We start from the raw sequence: 20,395 nt of genomic DNA, 5'->3' as shown, positions 1-20,395 counted from the left end.
GATCTAGAGAAAATCTTGCCTCGATTGATGCAAATAAGTAGAAAGTCTTGGACCGATCCGATTTTAGTCCTGATCGATCTAAGATCTCTTGAATCGATCTTCTTTGTCTGATCCGAGGTACCTCCTCAAGCCATCTTAGTTGGCATAATGGGTGAGAGTGACCGCTAACTCCAATCGATGTAATGGAAAGGATTAACCCCAAGCTCTACACAGATTTTCAAATCCTATGATCTCCTACAACGATTACAAGCGGACAAATAAGGTATCAACAACCACTCAAATCTTGCCAAATTGGATAGGCGGTATGGGGCATGTTTGCATCGGATATGATAAGGGTAGGCTCTTGCCTCAGTCTATAAATGAACACAAACATGGGACCCCAAGATAAATAGGTCATATCCCTCGTACTCACTCCTTCCTTTCTATCCTATATTTCTGATTTGAGAGTTAGAGGATCTCTGTTAGAGCTAACTCTAGTCAAAAATTTATTTTATAACATTCTCTGTTGCTGTCTTGCGGTCGTTATCTATCTCCAGTCGAGCCGATTTGAGCCAGTTATATCGATCTAATCCATAAAATGCAAACAAACCCTAAGAATTTTTTTTTTTAGAAAAAAAGCTATAAGATCATAATCTTAATTAAGACTTCCTACACCTCTAACAACGGAATGTTATATTAGAGTTATATTTGCCGTAAGAGGAACGAAAAGCTCCAATGGAATGCCGGTAGCAAGATGTTGTTCCATCTTACAGCCTTGACCAACATAAAAGCTTTCTGCATCCCTAATTTCTAGACATTTTTGGTGACATTGTACAATAAATAAAATCATACGTAAATAGAACGTAAAAGTTTTCTTAAAATAATCTTTTTAATTACCAAAACAGAAAATTTTTATAAAATCATATGGAAATAAACACACGTTGTCCACCACCTTCTAATGAATATATATATATATAATATGTTTGGCAGCTCATTAGATTCTTTCAACCTCCAAGTGGTCCATCTCCGCTGCCTGCTTTATTTATTTATTTATTTATTTTGTATGGTTGGTTCGTTAAAAGAGGAGGTCTTGGGTCCTCACATGACACTCTCCTTTTATAGTATTTAAGAAGGTGCACCTCACCTCCTCCCCTCCACAGGGAATTCCTCTCTCTCTCTCGATCTCCTCTGTGTCTTTAGTTCATAACGTAAGTGTCTGAACTGATCTAAAGATCTGATTTTTATTATAGGAAAAATCTAAAGTTGCGATTTTGATTCTGATTTCTCTGAAAAAGTTGCGATTCTTTTTTTTTTTTTGGCTAGCGTGTTTTTGCTATTTGATCTGCGTTGCAGTCGTATCTTGGCCCCCGGGTTTGATTCATTGGGGTTTTCCTTGTTGATATGTAGTATTTCGGTGCCCTCACTGCCAAAAATGGGATTTTTTTGGGGGGTCTTTTTTGTTGATCTATTGGATCCATGACCTTATTGGCTTGTTGAATTTGTTCTCCTTGCTTGTTGTTTGCTGCTTTTTGTTCTGGGTTATCTTGTTTTAATGTATTGGGTTAAGAGTTGGGTAGATCTGTAGGTTTGATCAAAAGGTTGATGTAGATCTGAGGCGTATGGCTTAGTTTAAAGTTGTAATGTGGTATTGTTAATCTCAATTAGTGGAAATATTTGTCAGAATGAGGGATGATTCAGAAATGAATCAATGTGACGAGAATGTTTATCTGATAACTAGATCTACTTACATTTCCACCACTTTGTTGAAATAAAGTTCTAAAATTTCACAGAAATATATGTTGTTGCCTCTGATCTATTTGTTGATTTGGCTGGCCGAGACAATTTGATGTCACTAGATGGGTTTTGATGGATACTGGATCTTTAATTGTTTTTTTCTTCTTTTTTCTTTGTTTTTGATGATGATGATGATCTGAGGTGAATAATGAAATAAGAATAGAAACATCAGCAAGGAAGCAAAGAGCAACAGGGCCTGGGCCTATACAAGAATAAGTCTTCTTATATCTTATATAAATGCAGTTTTAAATCATGATTCTTTGTATTTGATCAATCGAGAAATGTTGTGTGATTGAATAAAAACAATGTTCTGACATCGGGCACTTGCTACATCTTTCTCTGAGCCATAAGGATAAACTTCTTTCTGTTGATGTGGTAGAACTTGATCTCTGTTCCTTGTCCATTGCTCTCTCTCTCTCTGAATTTTCCATGGTTTCACAATGAAAACCTACTTACCAAAAGCTTGTAAGATTTTTCTCCTCTGATCCAAGAGTAAACTTCTATCCATGCACAAGAACTTCAACTCTGATCCTTCTCCTGTGTCCTTGAAGAGTTTATAGTAGATCAAACTATTTAAGTTTTCAATGATTACAATTATGAAATTTTAGATTTTTTGGCTCCCCTATGCATTTAATAAAAAAATAAAAAAGAGATATTTTCAGCAGCTGACTTCACCCACCAATATTTTGTTCTCGGATGTTTTGAGATGAACAAGAAATCTAAGATCTTTACCTTGCCTTCATTCATGTTCTGCTAATTTTATTGTGAATGAGTTCTTGATCTAACTATATTTGTATCTTTCTTTCTTTCTTCTTTGCAGTTTTTAACTAATTCAGGCTATTGATAATTCCAAGATGGTGAAGATCTGCTGCCTTGGAGCCGGCTATGTTGGTGGCCCAACCATGGCTGTCATCGCCCTTAAGTGCCCATCCATTGAAGTGGTTGTTGTTGACATCTCTGTTGCCCGTATCTCAGCATGGAACAGCGACCAGCTCCCAATCTACGAGCCTGGCCTTGACGATGTGGTCAAGCAGTGCCGAGGGAGGAACCTGTTTTTCAGTACGGATCTTGAAAAGCATGTATCCGAGGCTGACATCATATTTGTCTCAGTGAACACACCCACCAAAACCCGTGGCCTTGGTGCGGGCAAGGCTGCTGATCTCACCTACTGGGAGAGTGCAGCCCGTATGATTGCTGATGTCGCCAAGTCCGACAAGATCGTGGTCGAGAAGTCCACGGTCCCTGTCAAGACCGCTGAGGCCATCGAGAAGATCTTGACCCACAACAGCAGAGGCATCAACTTTCAGATCCTATCAAACCCAGAATTCCTCGCGGAAGGCACGGCTATCCAAGATCTATTCCAGCCTGATCGAGTGTTGATCGGTGGCCGGGAGACACCAGAAGGCCAGAAGGCCGTTCGGGCTCTGAAGGATGTCTATGCCAACTGGGTGCCTGAGGATCGGATTTTAACAACCAATCTGTGGTCGGCAGAGCTATCAAAGCTTGCAGCCAATGCCTTCTTGGCTCAGAGGATCTCATCTGTGAATGCCATCTCCGCGCTTTGTGAGGCCACCGGGGCCAATGTGGCTGAGGTGGCCTTTTCGGTGGGGAAGGATACAAGAATCGGACCCAAGTTCCTAAATGCCAGTGTTGGTTTCGGAGGTTCCTGCTTCCAAAAGGATATCCTTAATCTAGTCTACATTTGCGAGTGCAATGGCCTTCCTGAGGTGGCCAACTACTGGAAGCAGGTCATCAAGATCAATGATTACCAGAAGAGCCGGTTTGTGAACCGTGTGGTGTCTTCCATGTTCAACACCGTTGCCGGTAAGAAAATTGCTGTGCTCGGGTTTGCATTCAAGAAGGACACCGGAGACACGAGGGAGACTCCGGCAATTGATGTCTGCAAGGGCCTGTTGGGTGACAAGGCCAAGATCAGCATCTATGACCCCCAGGTGACAGAGGACCAGATCCAACGTGACCTCGCAATGAACAAGTTCGACTGGGACCACCCAATCCACCTCCAGCCGATGAGCCCGACGGCAGTGAAGCAGGTGACCGTGACCTGGGATGCATATGAGGCCACAAAGGGAGCTCATGGGGTCTGCATCCTGACCGAATGGGACGAGTTCAAGTCGCTCGACTACAAGAAAATCTATGACAACATGCAGAAGCCGGCATTCGTATTTGATGGGCGCAATGTCGTGGATCCAGAAAAGCTGAGGGAAATTGGCTTCATTGTTTACTCAATTGGGAAGCCACTGGATCCTTGGCTCAAGGACATGCCTGCTGTGGCCTAAATGGCAGCCGCCTTAGAAAGGCGCCGCGGGGGAGAGAGAGAGGAGATTGGTTGGAATATCGAGGGCTCTTTCAAGTTTGGATTTAAGATTCTTTAAAATTGTTGTTCCTTTTGTTTAAGATTTGGTGTTTCCTTGATGGTCTATTGTTCCCAAATTATAGTTAGGCATGGCAGGGTCATCTCTATGTTTCCTCTGCCACTTTTGGTCCTACGATGCATTATATGGACTGTCTTCTGCCGCATTTAAATAGAGCTATATCTATTACTCTTCTCTGTGCTTCATTGGTTCAGGCTACTTGAGAGAGAACTTTTTTTTTTTTTTTTTTTTTTTTTCTGGTTTAATCAGGAGTTGTTACTTCAGTATTTTTGTAAGTTTATTTGCTTAAAATCTTTTATTTGCTTAATATCTTCTCATGACTTTACACACACATGTATTGGCTGTCGCACATCTTAAAGAAAAAGGGGAATGAAGATAATTAAGGGGAAAAATTACAGATGCAAAAAGTAGAACAAGAAAGAAACGAACAACTGTCTGGCCGTTCGTTGGATTATAACATTATCAGTCCAATGATCTTAGATGCAGACATACCCAAAAGAAGAAAAAGGTTAGTGCTATGTGCTCTCAGAATGGCAACCCAAATACTTTTAAGTTTAATAACTATACGTTAATCTCATTATAATTCATAAGCAACTAGTAACATACAAAGGAAGGTAACATGCAAACTTTAAAGATCAACAGATTACCTATTAATATGCATGAAATCTGGTTTGGATCAAGATTACCTGCAATATTATAGTATACCATGTATGCAAGCATTTTTGCATGACCTAATTATGTTCCTATGCAAAAGTTCTTAATATCATAGACTCTTTACATCTCATGATGACTGACAAATTTATAAAAATAAAGCAGGTCAGTTAAACCCGAGCAAAAATAAAAAAATAGTGCACATACAAGTAAGATTGGCTTGAATAAGTACTGCACAGAAAATTGAAGTTTTAAAATATTTCATCTCTATTATCTATTGCACATAACGTGAAACTCTTGTATGATTGGACTCTCCTCTTGAATGTGGCCTAAAAAGAAATTTATTTCCAAGCATCTACTCTTTGCATTTCTATTGCATTCCATGCAATCCACTTCTGAAAAATATATTTTCCTCGACCATGAGATAGGAAATATAGAAATACGTGAAGCTAAAATAGTAGGTATTATATATATATATATTCTTACATATCTAGATAAGACTAATTGATGTCTTGAATATTTAGGAAATTTATCCAATTAGTAATTTAAATTAATAATAAACATAGTGCAAGAATTGAAATGAAATCATATTTAATATTTTTCATATTTTCTTTTCTAATTTAATTTCTTCTTCTTTTCATTTTGATGCAAACCATTTTTACTATTTCACTTTTACTTTTCCAAGCTACATTACTAGTAGATGAAGCCGTAATTGAGTTGTCCGATTACGTGTGTGGTTCATAAAATTAATCTGATCTGATCCTGGCCTGAGCATTGCCACCCAAGACTCTTATGATCTTATCAAAGATTACTCTTTGCTAAAATTACACCTTCGGATTAACAGCTAAAAAGATCGGCGTTGTATTTTGCAGGAAAGAAGGATCTATCCTCCTCCGCGCGAATCCACCGTTGGATCATCCACCGATATTTGCGCCATCTATGCAGGCGGTGACTGATGCGCTTCGTATCACTTTGAGATCTGTGCTCGGGGAAATCCAATGGTAGATTCTCTAGGAGGAAGGTGAAGCCTTCTTTCATGCAAAAGATACAATCCGGATCCTTGTTGAAAAGGTCATCCACCTCGAGGTGGCGGAGTTCCTCGCTGGCTCTGCTCTGTTTATCTCCTATATAAGCGTTGACCGTATGTCGGCTCGCTGGTTCTGTTTTTCTCGTTTCGATTCCGATAATTCGACGGATTGTAGCACCGTTTAGTTGGCGAAACCTTTTCTTCTTCGCCAAAAAGGGGGCAAAAAGAAATCTTGACAGATGGGGTGTTGTGGCAGCAAGAGTGGAGGTTCGGGCGCCGATCGAACCGCTCGATGGAGATTGACCGGCATCGTCGCCCTTAGAGATGCTAAATTGAAGGTATTATTAGAATTTTTTGGTTTTGTTTTGTTTTGTTTTGTTTGAATGTCAATTGAATTAGGTTTTTTTTTTCCCCTCTCTCTGTTGTTTGATTTCTCAAATTTTTCTTCTTATGTGCAACCTGTTTTAATAGCCCTGGAAAAGTTGAACGCAAGCGAATTTTCGGTCGTTGGTGATTTTGTCTTCTTTATCTTCTTTTTTATTTTGTTTATTTGATTTTGTTTTCAAATTGCGTACATGGAATGTTGAATGAGTTAGAAAAAAAAAAATTTGTATGTTGATTCTTGAAGGAGCCAAATTGTGGTTCTGTGATTCTTTCTATGAGAAATGCAACCCATTGGGTGTTCATGCCACATCAAGTGCTTATACTCTAAAATTTGAACAGCCCGAATGAATTTCTCTGCTATGGAAATCATGGGTTCTGCTTAAATGTTGATTATGCATGATTCATGGCTCTACGAGGAACTGCATAAACTATTGTTGAACACTGCTTGAAGCCATTTCTTCTTGGAGCTTTCTTCATCTCCACCTGCTCCAATCACTCTCTCTCTCTGTTTTTTTTTTTTTTTTTTTTGCCACCAATGACTGCGTATGTTTTATTAATAATCCTTTCTTTGCCATCATTCATTAGACAGAATTATGACTAGTCCTCGCTTTCCATGTATTCAATCTTATGTACACCCCTAGCCATCAGAACACTCTTGTCATAAAGGATATCTTGCAATGTTTAAGAATGATAACATGAGAGAAGATAATGTAATAAGGAGGATAGATAGAGATTTATGATGGAATATTCCACAAATAATAAATATCAAAAGCAAAAAAAAAAAAAAAAGCATCTCTTTGCTCTAAATTTTCTCATCCTTGGCACATCTATACATAAAAGATAGCCAACACATCTAAAGCCCAACTTTGATGTGGGCAGATGCTTTTGAATTAAACTAGATTAGAATTTAAAAGTAAGGTGCATTTGGATGGCCTTCAATTCAACTGAACTTTTGAAACTTCTGAAACTTGAAGTGATGCTAATTTGAATCAATGATTGCAAGACAATGCAAAGAAAAAGTACCATTAACGTGGTCCACACTTGTCTTCTAGGCTATGTTACATGGACTTGGGTACAAGTGTCAGGTGTGGATATGTGTTCAAATGTCAGATCTTTCTAATGTTAAAACATTTTTCTTGTGACTCAATATTCAAGTGACTTAGGCAAACATTGGAATTTGCTGGCATTTCTTGCAGTCATTAAGATCTTATTGCATGAATCTTGACCTTGGTTAGTATTTTTGTTCTGATATAATGGTTTTGACCATTGTTGCCCCATGAGGCCCTCTGAAATCTGGAAATGAACTCAGTATGCTCGGTTTGGAGGATCTATCCTAGTAGTTGGCTGTGGGAATGGAGTCATTGGCATACTTCTTGTTAGAGCGGTGATTTGCAGCTCCATAGGCATTAGGGCGAACTTTTACACCTTACTACAGAAGGAATTTGGTTGATGCCCACATTATGATGCAAGTCTTTTTTCTTACAGTTATGATTAGCATAGGTAGATGTAGGTATGTCATATTATCTCATGACATGAGAAGCTTAGGTGTGCAAATATGTCCAAAATAGCCTCATGAATTGTGGTATAACCAGAGTTATTTTGATGCCCTTCATACAAGTGGAGGCAGCAAAATATGGTAGTTTGGATGTGATGGAGTAGTTTGTTGAAGGTGTTGATCGAAAGTTCCTTTAACTTGTGGAGCTAAAGCAAGGGGGAAGAGATGGTACAATATGACAAAGATATGCAAATGAGAAAATTAGAGGGATCAACTATGTTACAGTTCTTAAGGTGGTGAAAGGAGTGGAAGTATGAAAGAGGAAAGGGGAGCTCAGACACCACTAAAATCTTGATTTTTCCAGCTGCCAACCATGCATAGAAGAGATAAGAAAGAGATATAAAAAGGAATAGAAAGTCCTTACTTTCTTTTAGGTATAAGACTCTTGTTTGCCTTCTTCTTCTTTGTTTTTTCTTTCTCTATTCTTTTTTTCTTGTAAAGGGAGGTGCGGGACATTAGGTGTCATTAGTATTCCTTCTGTTTCCGTGATTGATTCTAATATAATAGAAAATTATATTCTAGGACTGTTTCTTTACCTCAATATTGACATTGCCAATGATGATTATATTCTAAACTCTTCTTTTATAGGCTTTACCAAGTGAAGTTCTTGAAGTGGATACTTTTGTTCGCACGCTTGATTTAACAAACAACAGAATAGGTAAGTCATTTTATTTTCATTTTAATTTAGTATAAGATATGATTGTTATATAGAATTTGCTGATTATGGATTTCCAATAGAAGTTTGTTGCTACTGAAATAATGGTACATTAGTATAATTCATACTTTGTTATCATACTTTTACTCTCTCTTTTTCCTGTTAAAGTGATAATGTATTTTCTTTTAAAGTGCATATTGAGAAATTTGATTCAATTCCATGTCATTTCCTTTTGCTATATCCAGAATACTTAATGTCAGCTTCTGACAATTACAGAACCTACAATATCTCATTTTCCATTGAGAATTCTAGGCTCACTTATGCTTCTATTAAGAAAGGTAAACAAGTTATAATTATATTATACATTTATAAATGATGCATATATATGATATAGAAATGATGAAAATTCTAGCTGATATAAGAAACTGATACATGCTGTGCATTTCCTTGGCTTGTTTCATCCCAGTTTTGATGAATCATGCTCAGTGATTGGACTAGTTGTAACTTAGTATGTTTTATCCTTTTGCATTATTTCATATTCACTAGGATCCAAAGCAGAACTGATCCCTTTAACTGGCAATATACCATTTGTTGTGTCCCAAGTGAGAGACGTATTTTGCTGGAAACAGTCCTTATTTTAGATGAAATGAATTATCCGAAATGGAAGTTTTGATTGGTTTCATTGTGTTGCAGACTTTTCAGCTGGTGTCATTTTTAATTTAAACAAACTTAAGAGAAGCTGTCTTCCTTGCTCACATATTGCAGTATTATTGATCAAAAGATAATTTTACCCTTGTTAAGAACCCTCCATCTCATTGTTCATTTATTTGTATTTACACTTTGAATTTTAAGAATAATGGAGAATGTCCACCATATCATAATAGACATTTTGACCTCGTAGACATGTTGGTCTGGTTTATATAAGAATGGTCGAACTTAAATATCACATATGAAAATAAGAAATACATAACCAACTCAATCAAAGCCTTTCAAAACTTGAGTTTTATGAATATGTTTTGACCTTACTAAATACTTAATGAATTTGTCACTCCTGCATGGCATATGGAGAGCCATATATGTTGCTTATTTATGGATTAGATGGTAAAAAGAATATGTAGCTAGCAACTTGAAAATCACTAGATGTTACCTTGAAGTAAATTCTTACTTTTCCTAGAATATTTGCTTTCTTTAACAATCAAAGTTAACTTTTGTTGTTATTTTCCTCCTGCAGTTGAGATACATCCGGAGATTAGCAAGTTAATTAACATGCAGCGTCTGGTAGGGTCAACAACTTTCTGGTTCTGTTGATTTATGTGCACTGAACTTTCACCATTCTGGTCATTCTTTTAGCACATTATTTTTTTTGACATAGGAATAGTTTAAAAAAGAAACTCTTTAAATGTTAAATGCTTGTCTTTTACTTCAGGTTTTAGCTCGTAATCTGATTGAACGCCTTCCAACTACCATGGGAAATCTTCGGTCGCTAAAGGTCCTCACACTTGATGGAAATCATATTACTACTTTGCCTGATGAATGTAATTTTCTTTTGTATACATTGAAGATGTTCTTATCAAATAAACTTATTGTTATGTCAATCTTAGAGTAGGACATGGCTGTTGCCTTGTGGTAAAAATTAATTTTACTTGCATTTGTCCCAAACAATCTCCATGCATGCATGAAGTTTGCAGGCCTTATTTCATTCATAGTAGTGATACATCATTCTTCTGTTTTCAGCTTACGATATGTTTTTGTTCTCTAGTGTGTTATCTTTCAAGGCTGGAGCGGTTATCTATCACTGGAAACTCATTAACATGTCTCCCTAAAGCTATAGGGGATATGCACAATGTGAGTATTCTATTAAAATGAATATTTCTGTTGCATGGTGTTTATAGGAATGGAATGAATCTAGTTAAGCATGTTACCATCTTTGTGGTCATGTTGTCTTCTGTTACTGGTCCTGTGAACTTGAATCAAGTTACCTTGGTATGTGCAATATTTCAGGTGCAGGCATTTATGCATTTTGGTAGGCTAATCTTTTTAGCCTTTTTCAAGCTTCTAACAAGTTGTTTTTGCATAGTTTGGGATGGGACAGTCATGGAATATGAGGGAAAAAGAGAGTCGCATGCATTCTTACAATTGATATTTGAACTATGACAGGAGCATGTTGCATTTTTTAAAGTTTTTTCCTGCCTTTGAGTAAACAATAAGTTCGACTCTTGGTCTGAATCACACTTTTAGGATCAAAGACTGCTAAATTATGTTGTTCACCGGTTCTTGAACTAAGTTCTCTCTTTAATTCCTGTTCCACTCTCGGTCTATGTTACTGGACTGGACACTTCTTGTGTGCTGACACTTTTGGACACTTGGACACCACAGTGCATGGTACTCCAAGACACTGCAAATTAGGGTGCCCCTTTTCACCAGGTAGAAGTGCTGTTACTTAGAGCTTCCTTTTATATCTTGGCAAAAAGACACATTATTGTGATTGATGATACTCAGATTTTCAACTATGGTGCATTAAATAGTATCAGTCAAAATGTCCACACTCTTCAAGTGAGTGCCCTACTTAGACTCTCTCCCTCTCTATATGTGTGTGTGTGTGTGTCTTTCTTTTAATGTTAATATGGCATAAATATAAGTTTTGTTTCATTAGAAGTTTTTAACCAGTCAATTTACACCAACGATCGACATATCTTAAGATGATCATATTTTTCATATAATTATTTGCACTGCATGGGAATCTGCCCATGTTGGGATTTCTGATGTGAAAATGCCCAACACTTAGGGACAAGTAGATACTTCTCACTCATGCCAAGTTATTAGGTAATACTTTTCTCATTTGTGATAGCATGAAGTTTGTTGATTTTTCCATCAAGTCTTTTTCTTGGTCATGCTTATATTCCTGCTTCTGACCTTTGTGCAATCCTTTTTTTTCTGTTGCTGGGAACTAACATTAATTTAGTACAACAAAGAAAATGCTCTCCTCATGCAGAGGAAAAGTTAGTTCAGATTGAGACCTTATATTCAAAGTTAATGCAGTGTTTAGGTTTAACACTTTCAAGATGTCATTGAGATGACTGCACAGGGATAGTGCAAGATTTATGTCATGATCTGTGCATGTTGAAACAAGGTACCAATATTTGTTTCTTTGAGGTATCATATGCTTTTGGATCTACTGATAATGATAGTCTGCTTGGGAATGTTGAATAATGTGAAGTGAAAGACCATTCTTTGGAGTTTCATAGTTGATTTGAGGAAAGTCATGCAGCTTTGTCACACATTTCTCTTCTTTCTGGCACTCAATGTAGTGGCAATGTCATTTGTTGGTATCTCAATGAAGAATCATGTCTTCAGACATTTATCTTCAGCATAGTTATTTAACTTTTTCTCATAAAACTTCTATACATATACCATACTTTTGCCACTTGCAGGCACACAACAGAAATGCTTAGTGCACAATTACATGTTCATCATTTGGGAACAGTTTATCTAGAGGTAAAGATTCAGAGTTTAGAAAGAAATTCAATAGCTTGCCAAACGATTTTAAAGAAAAATAAGGTAATTAAAATTTTAAAAAGTAGTTAACAAAAGCAAAGAATGTAAGGATATTGCAATATTTCTGTATTTATTCACATGAAAACAATTATGGGAGAGGCAAGAACATTTAGCGAAAGGCAAAAAAGAACCATCAGAAACATGTACCATCATTTATTTGTCATTCATAAAGGTTTCTTGGTTGGTTGTGAGTAGTTTGTAAATAAATAATGAAATATGCAAATAGTTTTTTTAAATTTGTAATGAGCAATTCTTGTTAACGAGTCATTATTTAACCAAGAAAACAGAGAATGCTTTGAGAATTTTCCAATAATTTGCAGAATATTGTTAATATGGTGTTGACTTCAGAAAGCATGTTAGAGTTTCTTGTACCAAGGAAATTTAAATTGCATCAAACATTGTCCATCTTAATTATGAACTGGGTGCTTGCTTCAAACCTTCTGCTTGGCATACAAGGTAAAGATGCATGTTTGTCCTCTCTTGAACTCTGAACATGAATGTGTATTAGATTGTAAACACTTGCTTAGTCGCTTTCTGTTTTATTTGTATAAACTTATTAATTCAAGCATCTTCCATTTCATATCATGAATGTTACATGCAATGCTGGTATGCAGCCTTTCTAGAAGACTTAAGAAGGCTTAATGAATGTGCCCTGCGAATAATAAAATAGATGCCTTCAATTGTATCGTATGCTTATGTAGATGATGGACTTTGGTGATTCTTTATAGAGATCAATTTTACGTACAAAATACATTCATTTTCCATCCAAAGCATATGACTGAAGGACTTGTGTTTCAATGTTTCTTTTAGCTTACTTATGTGCCTTTCATATAAATAACCATATGTTCATCCTTTTTCATTTCATACTACCCTGTTTGGGGTGAATATCTGAGAGTGCTTGTGGCTTGCATGAGTTTAAACCATAACGTTAGTTATGTTTCTCCTTCCACCAATTTTCAGGCTTCATGATCTCCTCTCTTGTTTGTTTGCCTCACGCAGGAATGGACACTGGTTGACATATTCTTGATGTTAGGTTGAGTGCTGGGCTTAGAAAGTTCTTTTTTCTTGTGGGACTGTATGTTTGATGTAATAAGCCAACCTCCTATAAATGTGATAAGGCTTGCAGTTTAATATATCTGCTTTTACTAGTTCTCACTGCAGTTGTTAGATTGGCTAGTTCCCATACTTTGCCTTTTAAATAAGTTCTTTCTATTAATATGTGCAGAATTCTTATGTGCTATAATTCTTATTTTGTTTAATGCTTTTAACCTTGTAGTATTTCAATTGGCATCATCCTATAAGGTGGTCACAGATTACTGTATTACAAATCTCATGCATTGGTGGTCATGGTTCAAAGTCATTATCATTTGTTGTCATTATATTATTGTGATTTATAAGCTTTTTAAATTGTGCTCTTGTTCATGTTCTTGATGTCTGCAGTTGCTGCTATTAAATGTGTCCAATAACAAGTTAAAATCCATCCCAGAATCAATTGGAGGTTGCATCTCCTTGGAAGAATTTCAGGCAAATGGTAATATTATTAATTTTACCATCATTCAGCCACACAAACTGCAGTAAAAGTTTGTTTTTTTCAAGAAATGTATGATAGAATTAACCTTTTGTAAGTGTCACAATTATCCTTGTCTGTGACCTAAATATGAGCCTGAAACCCTCAGTAAAATTACAAATCTGCTACATGTTTTTGCTACTCATTGCTTCTTCAGATCTTAACCATTCCTTTTTGCCTAAATCTTTTAACAAGTTTGGACCTTTGTAAGCCTTATGGTTGATTACTTTCCAATCGAAGTATGGTTGATTTATCTACTGCAATTTAAATTGAAGAAATTGGTTTCATGTAGATACATTTTTCAATACCTGAGATTATGTATCACAGATCCTAAAATTGTTTTTGATTACAATTGAAACTTCTTTTGTTTTTTCTTTTTAAATGCAGTAACCGACATTGCTGCAAATTTTGGTGGAAAGTTGAAAAATATGGATTGAGTACCTTCCATTTTATCTGTTATGAAGTGGACCATTGTTGTTTTTTCCTTCACTTAGAAGTATCATATGCACCATGTAACTTGAAAAATGTTTCAAGTATGGCCCATGGGCCACTGGACATGCTTGTTTGATATACTCCAATTCTATTTTTCTTGTGAAATTCAGCACACTCAATTCCACATTGTTCACAGAATTCTTCTTTTCATCTTTCTTTCTTTTTTTTTTTTTTTGAAAAATCATGTATCTCTTTCAAAACACAGCAAGCCTCCAAGATCCTGATCTGTATAGTATGCTTATAACAGTAAAGGTTTATCTTCCAAATGATTAACTCATTTTTCTCACCCATTTCCCTCACTTTAACAAGAATCCTGTACATAGAATTATCAGAGTGCTATAAGGTTCTGTTCTTGAATGCAAATATTCTTTTACAATTCCTTCTATTGTATTTAGATAGGAATTTTATTATAATACTTTATAAAACATGCAATTTGACATCTGGCTCCTTGTTCCATCATCCGTTGTCAATAATTTCATGAATTTTGCATGCAGACAACTCAATTGAAGTCCTCCCTCCATCAATTTGCAATCTCGTTCACTTAAAGTCTCTTTTGTTGAACAGTAATAATATACAGCAGGTATAAGATATATGGCCTAGACATATTAGATCTGTGTATTGACATACTATAATTCAATGTTTTTAATCTTTTTCTTAAAAAAAAAATTCTTGGTGTGTGCTACCTTATTATGACATTTTGTCTTAAAATACTGATACAATATAATGATATCAGCTACCTCAGAATCTTCTGAGGGACTGCAAAGCTCTACAAAATATCTCTCTTCATGACAATCCGATTTCAATGGAGCAGTTCCAGCAAGTTAGTCCTCCCATTCCTTTTTTCATTGTCTAGGAGATTTTATCAGAACATGATTGTGTTTTTTCTCATTCCTTTTGGGACTATTTGCTTTTAAAGTCACTGCTGCTTATTTTTTCTATAGATGGAAGGATTTCAAGAGTTTGAAGCACGAAGAAAAAAGAAATTTGACAAGCAAATTGATTCAAATGTTATGTTGAGCTCCACTGGACTGGATGAGGGTGTTGATTTGCGATAGATCCTCAAATTTGATGCTTGCATTGCTTATCGTATGTTTGTCTTTTCTTTTACTGCCCTTCATATGATGTATCTGCATGTTATCCCTTCTTTCAGGCTCCATTAAGTAGGATCTTTATACAAAACTTAGTGTTTGATAATATCTTTTCATAAAACAGCTTGACTGTCAAGAAAAGCTTAATTTCTTTGTACTATTTTCTTGTTTTGTGCATGTAAGTGATTGATGCAATAGAATCTTGTCGGTCTACTGACTCTGGGACAGGATTGTGAACATAATCAGGTTTTGATTACCACTATTATTTCCAATGGAGACAGCATTTTGTGATCCAGTGATGATGCTCCTAGATGACATGATATTTTAATTACTTGTTAAAAGTGTCTGATCCTTCTCCTGCTATGTACAAAAAGGATTATATTTCTTGTTACGGCAATTGCATCAAAGTTAGGATTTAGGACTGCATTTAGCATTATCTATGGATAAATAGTGCACCTGATTTAAAATCCACAGCTGTGAATGATTAATCAGGAACTATTTTTTGGCCTTTACTGGGGCATATGGATACTGATGGGCTGAAAATTGTGCTGGGAGGATATTGAAAACTCAGTTTTCCTTTCAATTATCTGAGGTTCTATATTGAGGTGTTGGTATTTATGACATGCAAATTTTTGGTCTTCTTTAAGTGTTACCTACTAAAATGATATGCTGAATACTTATAATCATGGGTTGTGCCTTTCACTTTACTTTTAAAATGCACATGCTCCTTTAAATGGTGGGGTTATAAGTTGGGAAACAAAATATCTTGGATCTGTGCTCTATGAATTTATTGTCCTCTTGGTTTGATTCCTGTTTGGTATATTTGCCTTACTAAATGGCTTTGATGTGTTTTAACATACTATTTCGTGAAAAGATTTAGATGGCCCTGAAATTGGTAGAGTGGACTACTGATAGTTTAATATCTGTAACCTTCGAATATATGCATTGTCTTTCTTATGGAGTTTGTGCTTAAGTGTCTTCCTTATGTTTGCTCAGGAAATTCTTGGAGGCTTGAGCTTTGAGAAGAAATGGTCTTTTGCCCCTCTTGTGAAAAATTCTTTCTTCCTATTGTTTCTTTGCCATGCACTGTGCAATAAAGCATGTTTATGATATGATGAACCTTTATTGTTGAATGACATGGGACATATATTAGCCAATGTTTATTCCCCATGTAATGGGTGGATTGTACAGGTTTTGGAGTTCAAGTTATGCCCAAAACATAGTCTACTGATCTGTAAACTTTGTTGTCTGTTTAAAGACTTAAAGCTAGATCGATACTGTTAATGAGCTGCTCGCAGGCTTCTTTCATAATGGAAGCCTGTGCAGCAGAAAATCTATTAGATATTGTACTTCAATCCTGTTCTCCATCCCTGTTGAGATACATAAGTCTCCGTAAAGTAAGACTTGTTGCTTTCCCTGGTGGCTGCTAAGTTTGTCATCAGTGTATGTTGACATCTTACCCACAACTTGACTTGGCTTATTGCCTTAAGTCTTTGAAGCTAGTTTGTTTAGGCATCCTAGTCGGAAATCCAGCAGTTCTGCCTTGCAGTATTTAAATATGGTGTTAGCCATGCTTCCACGAGGGTCCTAAAGATTGCTGTCATAGGCATCTATAAGTTGTTCTATTCCTTGGTTCTTCATGGGGCAACCATTTTTCACTACTGAAGTACCCTTTCTGGGATAAAGGATTATATTGTTTAGAACCTTACATCATTTCGTTGTTAACGGGTGGTTTATGTACTTGCTTAATATAGGATTAGGAATATGCATGATGGGACATTTTTTTGACATATCGATTGTTATATGGGTACTGTATTCTCTTATTTAGGCTTCTATTAATTAAGCAATAAGTTTGATTGTCCATTTTTTTGACACATATAAGGTATCTCCTGGATAATTCAAATTGAAGCAATTTGATGTTTGACTCGGGCTTATGCGACATGATTGGTCAATAGAAATATTCCAACCTTTGTCAAATATTCGATATATCATATTAGATAGATATCATATTCACAGAATATGATTTACTTTCAAGATGCCGTTGTAGTGAAATAGTAGACATATGAGACTCAAAAACTCGCGCTTAAGATCATGGAGGTTTGAGTCCTCTTTAAGGCGTAGTATTGAGAATGAGCAATAACAGATTTTGGATCTAGTCAATATTAATATCTATTCGGTGCTGTTTACCTAGGTGCTGTGACTATTCTCATTGAGATTATTGTTGACCGTACTTCAAGCAATTACATATTAATCAATATTTGATTGATTGGTTTGAGGCTATCAATAGGAAAAATTTGTCTCAGTCACTTTGTTTCTTTTGTTCAAGTCACTTTCTCCTTTTTTTTGTAAGTATTGGGAATACCTCCATTTGTATGTTCGAAATCCATATCTATGAATTGAAAGATTCAAATGATCAACTTTGCAATCAGTTATTAGAATCAATAGATGTTCAAATCGTTCATTTGAATAAATTGAAATCTTTTTTTATTCTTTATTGGATAATCATGATACTTCCTAAAGACCAAAATTCCTGATCAATATAGGAAAAATATTATCATTTTTGTTCAAAAAGATACCAAAGTGGATGATTGATTCATTCCATACTATAAATAATAATAGAAAGTCTTTTGATAACATAGATTTCTATTTCTCAATGATATCCCATAATCAAGACAATTGGTTAAATCCCGCAAAACTATTTCATAGAAGTTTTGATATATATTTTTTAATAAAGTAAATCCATTTCGATTCTTGAATGATCTATATCACTTCTGGTTTTATTACAATAAATGATCATTTTTTATGTGGAAAAGATCCATGTCAATAATTATGATCCTACATATGGACATCTTCTTTCTATCTTGTTCATTCGTAATAAAATATTTTTCATATCAGTAGAAAAGCATATTTTTTGGATTGGACTATTTAACCAATCAAGTCACAGGCATCTGGCATATTTTGACCTAAGAATGTTCCACAAAGTAATAATGAAATGTATAACTTGTACAGATCCTTTCATTTTGATGCAGTCCATTCATTTATAGAGCGATAATAAACATTTTTACAACATCTCTAATAAGGAACAAATAGTTAATTCTTTCAAAACTTATTATCAGCCTCATGAACTTGTTCTCGTATAACCTTGTATCAATGTATGACTTGTACAGATCCTTTCATTTTTGATGCAGTGCATTCATTTATAGAGTGATAATAAACATTTTTACATCTCTAGTAAGGAACAAATAGTTAATTCTTTCAAAACTTATCATCAGCCTTATGAATTTGTTCTCGTATAACCTTGTATCATATAGTCACATAGTTTCTATTCCAACATGGAAGGAAGATAGTATATAGGATCAGTAGAAAGAGCCCTTTCTTTGGCATGATCTATAGCCTAAAACTATAGGATATAAGATGATTCAATAATCCCAAGATCCATAGGATCCAACAATAATTAATAGAAGTATTGATTTGTTTAGTCTTCGATCTTGTATTTAGTTCTTATGTAAGAAAAATAGGTAAGTAAAAGTGTAAGGCTTGCACGTACAAGAGATATATGCAAATATATAGTATAGGCTACTCATTATTTATTGTATTTAGTTTGGTCCCATCCTTTTTTTTTTTTTTTTTTAGGGAAAAGATTGTGCTGAGTTTAATAGAAATTAAGTAGAAGAGTCAACAGGAATTATTGAATTATGCATGCTTATTTTATCTCTTCATTTGATATATTTGTGGGTTGGATATCAAATTTGATCTCCTTCTACCCTATACAAGCAATAGCGGGCTCAGAGCTCCATTTGCTAACTTCATGGATAATTTCATTACTTTCACAAGCAAGATCATGTCTCTCATTGTAAGCTTGTATACATGGTAAAGCCATTTGATTTGATTAGCTATTGCACTAGATGCATTTCCCCAAGGGTGTCCTAAAGTTCCTCTACTAAATTGTAGTATAGAATGATCCTAAAAGACTCGCTCAAGGCAGGCGTAAGCGAAGAAAGATGCAAGATTTATTCTAGGAATTCCCCAATACAAAATGCACACCAATCCCTCTTTTCTATCAAATCGGTCATAACCACTACCTATATTTCATGAAATTATGCACCATAAATAAGAGCTAATGAATAGAGCCATGATCCCATAGAAAGACATCACGATCCCTTATGAAAAAAATAATCCGCTAAAATAGAAATAAAGATACCAAATTCCTACCAAGAAAACTAGAAGTTCTAAACAATAAGAATCCTAATAGATGTTAAAAAAAGGATACAAACTCAAGAAAAATTACATACCTTTCGAGACCATGTTATAAATTCTCTCTCTATATATGTTCTTATTGCCAATTCATAGTCTACTAGATGCAGTTGCATTTGATGGGAATTGAGAAACTGACCCCTATGAATGTACTTTCTTGATCCTAAAGTAGTTTTCATTAACTAGCACTTTTCTAATGTAAACCCTTAGGAGTAATTTGTTAAATATGTTAACTTTCTATGTAAATAAAATATTCACTGATCCATTTTTAACCGTCATTTCATTTGTGTTCAGAAAGAGACACATATCATACCATATTACCCTAAATAAATATCTGTATTATAATCCTGTGTTGAAATAAATTGATGATATTTTATTCCAACGGATCTAGAGATTTTTTTTTCTTGAATACAAAGAGATAAAGAGGTCATTGCAAATTCCAAAAATATTAGGCCCACTGGGCACCAAACTAGAGGGTAAGTTGAGACCTGTGATAGAATGGGTGCCTTCAGTTAATATTTCTATCTACTCGAAACAGAGAGATATCTTAAGGTCTATTATAGAAATTACTTTTCAGTTTTTACGCTATTTTATCAAATCTTCCATCTCATGAGATGCACTTTCCTATATAATTACAGTCCTTGTGGATAACAGGAGCAAGCTTCTATTGAAAAGAAGCCTTCTTTAGGGGCTGTATTGATAAACTTAGGTGTATCAGTTCAAAGATCTTGGATGCCGCAAGCATAAATTCCAGACTGATTTTATGTTTTTGGGTATCAGTATAAATTCCAGGCAAGATATATTCTATGTCAGGTGTCTTCGATTTAATATTGTCAGATTTTAGTCTTGATCAACTATAAATTCCAGACAGATTAATAAATAAAACTTAGTACTGAATTAGTGCACTGTCAAGCATTGATAGTAATATTTCAGACAATTTCTTGGGTTCCTGTTTTTGAGTCAGCTGAGGTTATAATTATTTGGAAGATTTGTTGAGGCCA

The 20,395-nt window shown here is 35.3% G+C and overlaps 2 protein-coding genes across 4 annotated transcripts; both read left to right on the top strand.

The window, feature by feature from the left end:
• The first annotated feature begins 1,053 nt into the window (after positions 1-1,053).
• LOC105055983 (UDP-glucose 6-dehydrogenase 4) lies at positions 1,054-4,351 on the top strand. The gene is made up of 2 exons (XM_010938031.4): positions 1,054-1,187; positions 2,594-4,351. Exon 2 carries the CDS (start codon positions 2,628-2,630, stop codon positions 4,068-4,070), a length of 1,443 nt encoding a protein of 480 aa, XP_010936333.1. The 5' UTR covers positions 1,054-1,187; positions 2,594-2,627; the 3' UTR covers positions 4,071-4,351.
• Positions 4,352-5,958: 1,607 nt separating this feature from the next.
• Positions 5,959-16,498, top strand: LOC105055985 (plant intracellular Ras-group-related LRR protein 7). Of its 3 annotated transcripts, XM_010938032.3 has the most exons (10): positions 5,965-6,182; positions 8,372-8,441; positions 9,670-9,716; positions 9,865-9,973; positions 10,198-10,283; positions 13,434-13,524; positions 14,547-14,632; positions 14,786-14,872; positions 14,994-15,138; positions 16,137-16,498. In XM_010938032.3, exons 1-9 carry the CDS (start codon positions 6,084-6,086, stop codon positions 15,105-15,107), a joined length of 789 nt encoding a protein of 262 aa, XP_010936334.1. In that variant the 5' UTR covers positions 5,965-6,083; the 3' UTR covers positions 15,108-15,138; positions 16,137-16,498. The 3 variants fall into 3 exon arrangements, with proteins under 3 accessions (XP_019709925.1, XP_010936334.1, XP_073104177.1); XM_019854366.3 differs by lacking the exon at positions 16,137-16,498 and having other exon boundaries at positions 5,959-6,182; positions 9,865-9,927; positions 10,173-10,283; positions 14,994-15,435; XM_073248076.1 differs by lacking the exon at positions 16,137-16,498 and having other exon boundaries at positions 5,966-6,182; positions 14,994-15,435.
• The last annotated feature ends 3,897 nt before the right edge of the window (positions 16,499-20,395 follow it).

The sequence above is a fragment of the Elaeis guineensis genome, chromosome 13 (assembly GCF_000442705.2).
Source record: "Elaeis guineensis isolate ETL-2024a chromosome 13, EG11, whole genome shotgun sequence".
In the NCBI taxonomy this organism is placed as follows: Eukaryota; Viridiplantae; Streptophyta; class Magnoliopsida; order Arecales; family Arecaceae; genus Elaeis; species Elaeis guineensis.
Note: the sequence above shows the minus strand (reverse complement) of the source record. Positions and strands in the feature narration are given on the sequence as shown.